Below are 11,094 nucleotides of genomic sequence, written 5' to 3'. Positions count from 1 at the left end.
TCGTATTAATTATGCATATTTGAGAAATAAAGAATAATTTATTAAAGGCATCGGTGGCGCTATATAACAGAAATAGTGGAAACTATTTTCACTACAAACTTGAACGTTTTACCACCGATGGCGCCACTAATATTAAAACCCACTCACAGAGCGGTGGCCTTTTTATATGTAGCTATTATAGCTTATGCTACACTACGTTCTCTCAGTAACCATGTGACTGTAACAGGGTCGTATCAACAAGAGACTATGCTTTAAATACATTAATTAATTATACGATGTACTGTATCTTTATATATCTTCCATTATACATCTTACCAAATAATTAATTAATTTATGTTTCGGTATATTTAACATTGTATGATTTTATTTCAATAATTTCAAAGATTCGCTAAATTCAATTTCTACCCAAAGTTAAATGTATTGGTAGTATAAATGATAAAATGTGGATTATCAACAGTTGATATTACATCAGGACTAAAGAAAATGTCAACACGTGAAATACAGTTAATGACCACTCTTTTCATCTTTGTTCTCTTCTTGGTCTTCTGACTCATGGGGCCACATTGTAGGTTTATCAGGATTAAAAGCATGATCTGGATACAAATCTTTATAATCTTCCATTGTCATCTCTGAGAATGGTATTAGGCCCTTTATGTAGTCTACTTTTGACTGTAACTCTTTGATTTGTTGATCTGCATTTTCGCAAAATGCGTCAATTTTTTGTTCCTGTAATAAAGATCAGCATTAGCCAAGTGTAATTTCGAAGAAGAAAATATAAAAGAAAAATAAATACAAATTGTATTACCATTTGTTTTGCTTCATTATCAATGTCTGCTGTATATTTATCAGCTGGATAAGGTATAGACAATGATTCGTATTCTTTTTGAAATTTATCTACTAAACCAGGAGTTGCGACACTTTTTCTATAGAATGCCCAGTCAATTTTTGGTGGAGCTTCAGGGTTAGCTAACATACTGTAAAATATATATATTTCCTCAAATTAATACTAGATACTACTCTAATGTATTATTTATTTTTGTTTGCGAATGGTCTTTAAAGAGGTTATGGCGTTTCGTTTTTATATTCATGGTATGTCAAAATTCTTGTTCGATCAGAAATGTTCTAAATATTTGTTAGTAGTTAAATTAGAACTATATAATCTCAAGATTAATTCATAAAGCCACTCAATTATTTCAATTCGAAATTTGGAACGTACATTCGGAGAAATTATATAACAAATTTATTCTGACAATTTCTACTAACCGTCGTAAATATTGATCAGATTTAGCTCTGAACGTGGCCAATACATTTTTTTCAGATTCCGGAATCCTCTCGATGAGTGCCGCCCAATTTATCGACTTGATTGGTTTTCGTGACATTTCTCCGTTAGTATCACTCTTCAGGCCCAAGTCTCCACTTCCAACCAACTATGAAAAATGTGGTGATTCTCTAACGCTATTCTGCCAAGCAGACCGAGTTTATCACGCACGCGCAGCCCGCAAGCGACAAATATAGCGATGTGCAAAATCACTATTTAGCTAATTCTTGTAAAAGTTTTAGTGTTGTAATATATACTTACTCCTGGAATGATGTTATTGGCACTGCTTATATCAACTTCCTTACTTTAGTCCATTTATACTATTAAATCATTAAACAGGGCCCCTTACAACACCCACTTTAGTCGATCAGAATACTTTACTGCCTCTAGTTTGAAAACTTCACACTGTTCTCTAGTATTGTTCTCGATCAGTCGAGGTCCATCGAGGTCACGCCTAATCGAAATGTAATCTCGATCACACTACACTCGATATGCTCGATATGAAGATTCGATCAGAGAGCACGACACCATAGTACTAGAGATGGCGTGAACTGCTACTTTTGAATCATTCGTGATTCAATCACGTTCATTCTCAATCACGATGATTTTTCACAGTGATTCGTGATTCTTCGTGATCGCTTCGGATTGGTGGAGAACATTCTTTTCACTTTTCTTTTAAATTATGAATTATGTTGTTCTTAGATTATATATGTATTATAATGTGGTCTAAAAGCAATGTTAATATAATTTTAATACAATTTAAATTTGACTCATTTGTAGTTTCTTGAATTTCCGCTAAGGGGAGACAGCGAGACACTAACGATAACAATTAACATGAACCGCTTCTGAAACGCCATCTTCCGGATCACGGTCGTGATCGAAGTTTAATCACGACTGCGATCGTGATTGTGTGATCACCGTGGAAAATCACTAACAGTGATTTTTCACGCCATCCCTACATAGTACCTGATAGTACCCGATAGTACTGTACCGACTGGTACGCATCGATTATGAGGTACATGAACGTTACAACATTCGAGGGGTACACTAATCCATTTAGAAAAATTTAGTTTAACAAACTTGTACGAAAATAAATTACACAAAAAGCAGACGGTTACGTGTTAAACACGAGGAAAGAAATTATGCTATGCTCTTATTTCAGAGAGCCCTGAGCATGAATTCTATGCGAGGCCTAAATCTTGTCATTAGATTGACGTCGGTCTTTCAACATAATATTCAAATATTCAATAGATCACCCGTTAATTAGATGAAAGTGCTAAGTTAGACATCAAAATTGCATAAAATCTGTGTACTGTACAGCACATATGCTTGTACATAGTAAATGAACAAGATACAAGTTACTTGCTTGCATTATCGTGTACATACCAACGTGCACACACTTTGCATGTGTAAGTAGACGCAGCTTCATAAGCAAGCGCGAGCGTAGAAACGCATTTATCTACACACATGTGTGTGTACACATACACGTTTGCATCAGCGATGAAACGCACCTACAGGATCGATAAAAGAGGAAGATCGTGGTCACGGGGTACGTGGGGTATGGAAAAGGAAAGTAGAATAGCGACAAGCAGAGAAAGGGAAGTAGAGACGCGCGCGTTGGGTGTGAGTGGTTGCGAGGTTGCTCAGGGTGGTGAGTGGTGAGTGGTGAATGGCGAGGGTGGGCAGGCGGGCGGGCGGAGTGGGCGGTGGTGGTCAGGCGGTGAGCATAAAGAGGATAGGATAATATCGGTACACAACCTCCGCGGTAGCTTCAAGTTCGCCGCTTTAATACCGGCATATCTACGATGTAGTTATGCCGAAGAAAAGTACAAGGCATGTGAAAGAGCCAGGATTAACGAGAAGTTCTCATCACAGAAGCAATAATACCGCGATTGGGACGGATCAAGATACAAAACACTTTCGAAGCGTTCGCATCGGTCTTACCAACGGCAAGCGTTGGCTCTCTCTTAAGAAACGCTTAGGACTGTCAACTGATGAAGATGTTGCGGTTTATCTGCTTGATCTTGCAGAGTCTGCTTCCAGGTAGGCACGAAATAAACCGCTTCTCGGGATTAGCACGCTTCTTTTTCATGAATCCGACCGAAAGGCATTCCATTGATTTATTCACGTTTACGAAAAGTATTTTAACTGATACATAGTCGTATCTTGTCACTTGGAGACGGGACTTCCCCCCCTATCGCACCCGAATCATCCCCGAATCGCCATCTTGCGGGGGTCGATATTGAATGCGAAAGTAATCGATAACGTCTTGTTTGTCGAAAACTCAAGAACCGATTCTATCGATCTTACCGATTTAGATTTATGCCGTTTTCTCTCGTAATTGTATATAAGTCGATACAGAAAATATCTGGAACTTGTTTTACTTTACATACAAAATACCCTTAAGTAAATGATATTCTTTGAATTCTAAAATAAAAAGCAATTACACGAGTTACTCTTTTTTATTTGTTTCCTATCTTTGTTGTTTCATCCTTTTCACATACATGACTTTTTCCATGGTCAATAGGCACAGCGACAAATACAATGGAGAAGAGCAAAGAGCGGTGGATGAAGATAAGAAGAACAAGACGCAAATGGTACCGAATGAAAACGTGATAGATGACACAAAGGAATCTCTTCGTAGAAGTTTGAGAAAACAAAACAGTAATGCTGCTTCTGAACGTGAAGCCTTTTCTATGGATACTGCGCAGACTATGTTATCCAATGATGTTGAGTTACAAGCAAAACTTAGTTCGAGATCTAAACATCACAAGAATAGAGCTAAGCATCACAAAGATAAACGAAAAAAGAAAAGGCACCTGAAAACTGTTGATGTACTTTTGTCAATAGAAACTCCTGAACAACTATCCAACGATACACCATTGGAAGACAAAGAACAGAACGATGCAAAAAAAGGCAATTCTAGATTAATGGATGGAAGTGGTATTGAGCCAAATTTGAAAGATAGCCTTCGCATTGCTACAAAAGAGGTTGAATCTATTGAAACAAAGACTGAGCGCGTAGGTAGCATAGAATTTATAGAAAGTGTAAATACTAACAAAAATGTACTTTATCGCGACATTAAAGATGTCGATATGGAAAACATTGCGACGATTAATAACCAGTGCGATCAGTTGAGACAGAATACTGTGACGATAGTTCCCACTATTAAGAGCAATGCTAGTGAAACAGTCATGGACGAAGTGTCTGACAGATTGGACATGGTACGCGATGTATCTTCATATGTTGAGCCTGCGGAGACAAAGGATGATAAAAATCTTCCATGTGGTATTTGTTACATCGGTAATAGCGAATATGACGGTACGGTAGCTAATTGTTCCAGCTTGAATACAAATGCAGCTCAAGAACCGAATAATCGAAAGTTGAAAAAGAAACGAAAACGGTTGAAATACGATTCCCAAGGAGAAGAAGATGAAGATGCAAAAGGAGATTCGTCCGAGGATTTTCTAGATGATTCTCCGCATAAACATAGGAAGAAAAGGCACAAACATACCAGTGAACATAGAAGTCGTAGGCATCACGATGTACGGAAAGCACCTCAAGATGGAATAATCATACAGGATGATAAAAATCCGTGCTCTTTAACGGACGATGTATCGGCAATCGCAGATTCAAAAATACAAAACGAAGCAACTATCGAAAATTTAATGTCTGAGCCGCAAAGATTAGCTATTAAAATAAAACTCTGCCAAGAATGCAATAATCGCCACCTACAAGATGCCTGTCCATTGACTACACCTCAATACGCGATTCCGGATTCCATAACGTACGAAGATTGGTTGAACGAACATAGAGAAAATACCGAAGTTTTAAAAGCCATAAAATGCGATGACCCTATGTCCGAAGGATATGGTAAATTGGCCGAGGAAAATATCGAGTCAGATGATGAATCTCTACAAACCGAACATTGTAAAATGAAAGCGAAAACTCAAAAAGAAGAGAAGCGGTTGACTGTAGACATGGATCGACCGCTGTATGCCAGGGACTCATTGCCTGAATGCTTAGAATTAAGAATTACTAATTCGGAACACGGACTTGGAATATACGCAAGAAACTCTGTTCCAATGCACGTGAAGCTGGGTCCTCTTGTTGGACGGATAGTTAGGGAAATGGACATTCCTGATGACTTTTCCATGAGACACATTTGGGAGGTAAAATCGTTAATATTGATAAATTTCATTATGGTCTACGTATTTAACTGACAAAACGATACTTCTTTTTTTGTTTTCTTTAGATAGATAATAATGGTAAAACCTCGTACATTAGTACCACCAACCCGCTAAGGAGTAATTGGATCCGTTATATTAGACCGGCTGAAACAAAGGAGAAAAGAAGCGTCGCTGTTATTACGAAGCAGGGAGAGTTGCACCTTGTTACTACTCAAAATATTGTGTCAGGAATGGAACTTACATATTGGGCAGATTCACAATCTTCGGCATGGACAAGAAAGAATAAAGTAGACAAAACGAGTATGGTATCATCTTTCTCAATATCAGCGTCGATGGTGAATGTTGCGAAAACAACGATCAAACGTTCGAATATGAATTAAATGAGAGTTTCATTTCGTTTCGATTATCTTTATTCTTTTTCCTCTGTCTAGATTGTGGGGGATGCAATTTGAATTTTGCTCATCCGATATACTATCGTCTGCATTGTTGCATCTTCCATGACACCAACTACAGTTTGACGATAAGAAAGTATCACTGCAAGGTAAAGACAATTGAAACATTACGTATTCCATATCGTGTTGGTTCCATTTCACGTTTGATGGTATTTTTGTTTGTTTAGGTATGTGGAGCTGCTGTTTTGGGCAAGGACAACATCATGAAGCACGCAGTGGAATTACACGAAGGCCAGGGCGCATATCAATGTCAATATTGTAAAAAATTCTTTATACGCTTAAATTACCTTGAAATGCATCGAACTTACGGGTGTGCACAAAATCCGCAACGTTCGAGACCATTATGTGATTTTTGTGGACGTAAATTCTGTCAACCGCAAAAGTTGAAAGTGCACATCAAACGAATGCATAGTGGTAAGAAGTACGAGTTTATGATCAATCGATTTTTCGTATGGTATTTTCATAGATGTGCATGTATGTGTTTAGATATGTCCGAGGTGCTTCGAGAGTTTCAGTGCAAACTCTGCTTGAAACTTTTGGGTTCTCGTGCCGCCCTTCAACGTCATATGAAAGAGGTTCATCACAAAGATGTTGTTGGTGCCGCGACTTGCGATCGATGCGGAAAAATGTTCCAAAACAAGAGTAATTTGAAGATACACATGTTGACGCATAGCGGAGTGAAACCGTTCAAGTAAGATCCCGCCACCAATTTGCCATTTGCGAGTTCTATTATCGTTTCTGATTTTCAGGTGTAAAGAAAACAGTTGCAAAGCGGCTTTCACTACCAAGCAGTGCTTACAGTTTCATTATAAGAAAGTGCATGGGCTTACAGAGGAGATGATGCCTAAAATCGAACGATCAGTCGCGTATACTTTCGATGCTTATAGTGGTGGATTGATCGAAGATGTTGGTCGTGGAAAGACTCCTCGACCTAGCGGAAGAACTTCTCAGGTTTGTTCCAAATCAAAACTTGTCTCGCTACGTAAAAGTATTGACAAGCGATTGCGTGTAATTTTCTTTGTAACATTTTCAGCAAGACAATAGTAACAGTCTACCATCTTTGGACAATGACAGTTCAGAAAACGGTATGAAGGTTGAGATGACGAATAATACTACGCATTCAACTATAATCGAATTCGGAACGAATGCAACGCCCAAGTATAAAGTGGAACATAATCCACGGATGTCAACACCGTCGTTAACATCAAGTACTCTAGAGTCAACGACAGTAGAGAGCGCTCGTACAGAATCAGATTTCTACGGTGTTACAAGGTTGCAAAGCAAAGGTAGTAAAAAGTGGCTCGGTGAATTTAATCCTTCAACGACATCGGACGTGACCTTAATGTCAAATGCGATCCCCCGCCTGTCGACGAGCGTCATTACCGGGAATACTTACGAATTTGAAGACAACAGAAAAGAGATCGATGAAAAAACATCATTGTCGACGGTCACCGGGAGAGCACAGAGTATCATGGACAATAGTAAACTCGGACTTGGCGTCTATAGAAGGACTGAGAGCGCTAACGCTAGTTTGTTGGTCGAAGCTGCCCTTGACGCCGCTGAAAGAGAAATAGGAGCTGTGTCGAGTCCAATGTTGGAGGATAGTGGTCGCGATACTAACCTCTACTCTATCTCTAGTCAGCTGCAATCTCCGTTACCTCAAAGATCACCGAACCATTTGGATTCCTATATGCAGCAACAGACAGAATTGTTATCACCTGCGCCTACTCCAGACAGTCGGAATACGCCACCTACTCATCTGCACGTCGATTATCAACTGCACCGGCCCGTTGACTACATCGGTACACCGAGAACACATAATATCGATCAATACTTGCATCACGAAGACATACCACGCGTTCCTTCGCCAAACAATTACATTCACATTCAACAGGACGATTTAGTATCACCTTCCGCCACACCGAACTCTCGATATTCGGACGTGCATCATCACCATCATCACCACCACCACCATCACCACCATCAACAGCAGCAACAGCAGCAGCAGCAGCAGCTGTCCGCGGACAATTTATCCAGCGACGAAGGTGATTCCGTAGCGCAAAATCTCAGTCTGTCCGTGAAAGAGAAAACGATGCAGTTAGATCTTTCAACGTCGTATAAATACGATACCCTTGAGCAATGTCCTCTCGTTCTCAATGGAGGAGAGCTTCAGGGCTTGGATATGTCCGCGAGGGGATTCCATCACGGCTTTGGTGTGCAAATACAAAACACCAGTCGATATCGCCACCATCATCTGTATGAAATTACAGAAAGGCAAAGCGTTGATCTTAGCAGGACCGGAAGCTATTCGATGTCACCTACACCTCTTTCACCAGCTTCTCAACCACCGCCTGTTACCGTGGCAGCTCCACCGCCTCCTCCTCTATCTTCCTCTGTTCCTGCCGGTGTTCCTCCACCTCCGCCACTACCCCCGACACCGCCACCACCACCTTATCCTCATAACGACGTTTTGAGAGTCGTAAGTTTGGATCTCACTCCCGGTGGAAGGCATACCGTCGATCTCACTCTTTCGAGATCTCACTTACACGGAACCGGAGCACGTGTGATCGCGAGTCCTCAATCATCAGGCTCCGGTACTCCGCACATCGTACCTGATGCGGTGGATGGCCGAATATTGTCTTCCTCCCCGCCACCACCTCCTTTGGCAGGATACAATCCAAGTTATCCTGTAAGCCCTGCGCCGTATCATCCACCTAGACCAGGATACCATCACTACACTGGTTACTATTGATCGCGTTCGGTTTGCCTCAGGTATATACGTCGATGCTGACTTCCAGTATGTTGTTCAATTATTCTTCTGCTTCTTGATTTTCTTAAGCATATTCGCACACACTTGTTTCTTGCGTATTTTCCCTTTCTACTCTTATATTTTCAGACACCTCTTCGAATTTTTTTTTATCATAATCCTGCTTCTGAATAGGCGAGGATAACATGGAGTAGAAGTACTGCCACTTCGTGCAGTCGCTCGTAGAAATCATCGATTCTTGTTTATACGTTTTTCTTCCCCGTTTCTTGTCGTAGTAATTTTGTACATTTTAAAACCGTGCAATACTCGAAAAATATTCTTTACGTCCATTAACGTCGACGATGTTTCTTGATCAACGCGTTCAAGGACTTGATTTGGTCTTTCGTTAGTCGAGACATGACAGAAACTTATGAAATTGATCGAATAATCGAAACGTAACTTTAGACAGGTTAAAAATTTGTAAAACTCTTTATCTTTCGAACTAAAGTACAACTCTGGATCAGAGCCGCGCACAAATGTAAAAAATCAATTATGTTAGACCGTCGAGTTACTAAAACGGTTTAAAGTACGCGATCGGGTTAATAAAATCACGTGTTAAACGTGATCGTCGTAAAAGTGTATAGTGAAATGGGGGGTGTACCTATTATTTTTCAAATGAACGTTATTTTTTTAAGATATTTATAAACAAAATTGTAGAAAGAAATTCGTTTCGCGATTAAAAGTACGATTCATGGATTAGAGAAATTACGTGATTTCTCGATTATGTCACATTCAGATCGTATGTTTATATTATACACATTCTTTATCACGATCATATAAAATTCAGACACGATGATTGCACCATTTGTTAACAGATAGATATTTCCATAACGAAATTTTACTCAACTTTTACCATTAACGCCATATATTTATTTATTTCTTGTTCATCGATAAACACGTACATACGTGGTAGATACCACATTAGTAATCATCATCAATTTTCGTATTTTAACATTCTTCGTATAATTCCTCAACGGCCTGAACGTTATTTTTCTCGTCGTCGTTGTCGTTCTCATCCTCATCGTCATTATACTGTCCGTGACACTTCGATTGAGAATTTTTCAATCGAATCGCTGTATATAAATTGAATATGAACGAACAGGGAGTTTCGATACTACTTGTTCGATTACACAATTTTTAATTTATGAGATACCTGTATCGCGATATCAATCAATCGAGGCAGTTCAGAATTCGCGAAACAAATTATTCGAGTTGCCTAATGATAGCTGTAAGTATAGGCATAGCGTTAACGAATATTAGACGTTCATTTTCATTCTAGTCATAGCATGCGCGTGTAAGATTAATATTAATTAAATTGTAATGAGTTGTCTGACATTGTACAAAAAAAAAAAACACGATAAATCTACTCAAAGACACACTTATCCTTGTTTGCATTGTACAACAGATGCAAGCAGTAGAAGTATTCAATTGTATTATAACTTTCACGTGAATTAGAATTGATAAGACAAGAATCAAGCTTATTTGTCAAATTCGTGGCGCGAGTAGCTTCCAGTTTTTTTCAAATTTTATTTATTAATCGTTTCCGAGAACCAAAGACCGAAGAATCATGGGAACTTTTGTGCCAAATCGATAAGACGTTTGTCACTGTACGTGCATTTTTAAATCTCAAAAGTCGCCGATTATTTTATATTATTTAAAAATACTCGTAGCGTTTATGTAGGTATGTACATGAATATACATGGATGTATGTATGTATGTAAATATATATGCTCTGATATGTAAGCGAGTAGATGCGTGCATGCGTCATTCATTCTTTTTTTTCTAGCGGTGCAAACAAATTTCTCATTTTTTAACGTGTATTCTTTGTCAACTCTTTGTATATCGTCAATGTTGTTTCCTTCCGTTTTTTTGCCTCTTTTATGTTCTATATATTACGTTTACACATTTTAGAAATTGGCGTTTCCATTTGACGACCTTCGACCAGTTCTGCATATTACTGTCCTTATTTTTATATGAACGTATGCAAAGACAAATGTCTTTTATTCATTTGTTCGTGTATTATCGTAAACTATGATTACTTCAAACTTCAAACAATGTTCACGAGTACAAATATAGCACAGAATACATTTGTATCGACTTTCTTAATATCGTAAATGAAATTAATAGAATAAAATAGAAAAAGAATAGCATAACGAATTCTCTTTATTTTCCCCCTCCACTTGTAATCGTAATAGGAGTTGTTACTTAGAAGAGTGAATTTTATAATTTTAGATGTCATGTACTAACAAAGATGTTATATAAATCTGAATTTTGAATCGGCGCTTACTTGAAGTTTTCGGCAATCAACGGCGATGAGTTTGCGCCCAT

The 11,094-nt window shown here is 38.7% G+C and overlaps 2 protein-coding genes across 4 annotated transcripts in view; one reads left to right on the top strand and one right to left on the bottom strand.

Annotated features, from left to right (window-relative positions):
- Positions 1–245: 245 nt before the first annotated feature.
- The window catches only part of LOC128892558 (ATP synthase subunit d, mitochondrial), a 164,094-nt gene continuing 153,245 nt past the window's right edge, over positions 246–11,094 (bottom strand). The window contains exons 1-4 of one of the 3 annotated variants that reach the window (XM_054153093.1): positions 1,580–1,729; positions 1,264–1,427; positions 806–974; positions 246–726 (exon numbers count right to left, since the gene is read on the bottom strand). In XM_054153093.1, coding sequence (XP_054009068.1) covers positions 505–726; positions 806–974; positions 1,264–1,379 — 507 coding nt within the window. In that variant the 5' untranslated portion in view covers positions 1,380–1,427; positions 1,580–1,729 and the 3' untranslated portion in view covers positions 246–504. Of the gene's footprint in view, positions 727–805; positions 975–1,263; positions 1,478–1,579; positions 1,730–11,094 lie in introns of those variants that run through there. The other 2 variants (XM_054153095.1, XM_054153092.1) reach the window with 2 other exon arrangements.
- Positions 2,458–10,919, top strand: LOC128892542 (uncharacterized). The gene is made up of 8 exons (XM_054153055.1): positions 2,458–3,361; positions 3,846–5,490; positions 5,574–5,808; positions 5,940–6,049; positions 6,128–6,374; positions 6,447–6,651; positions 6,710–6,911; positions 6,994–10,919. Exons 1-8 carry the CDS (start codon positions 3,132–3,134, stop codon positions 8,710–8,712), a joined length of 4,593 nt encoding a protein of 1,530 aa, XP_054009030.1. The 5' UTR covers positions 2,458–3,131; the 3' UTR covers positions 8,713–10,919.

This window comes from Hylaeus anthracinus, unplaced genomic scaffold (genome assembly GCF_026225885.1).
Source record: "Hylaeus anthracinus isolate JK02 unplaced genomic scaffold, UHH_iyHylAnth1.0_haploid 12002, whole genome shotgun sequence".
Lineage (NCBI taxonomy): Eukaryota > Metazoa > Arthropoda > Insecta > Hymenoptera > Colletidae > Hylaeus > Hylaeus anthracinus.
This window is presented reverse-complemented; position numbering and strand designations above follow the sequence as displayed.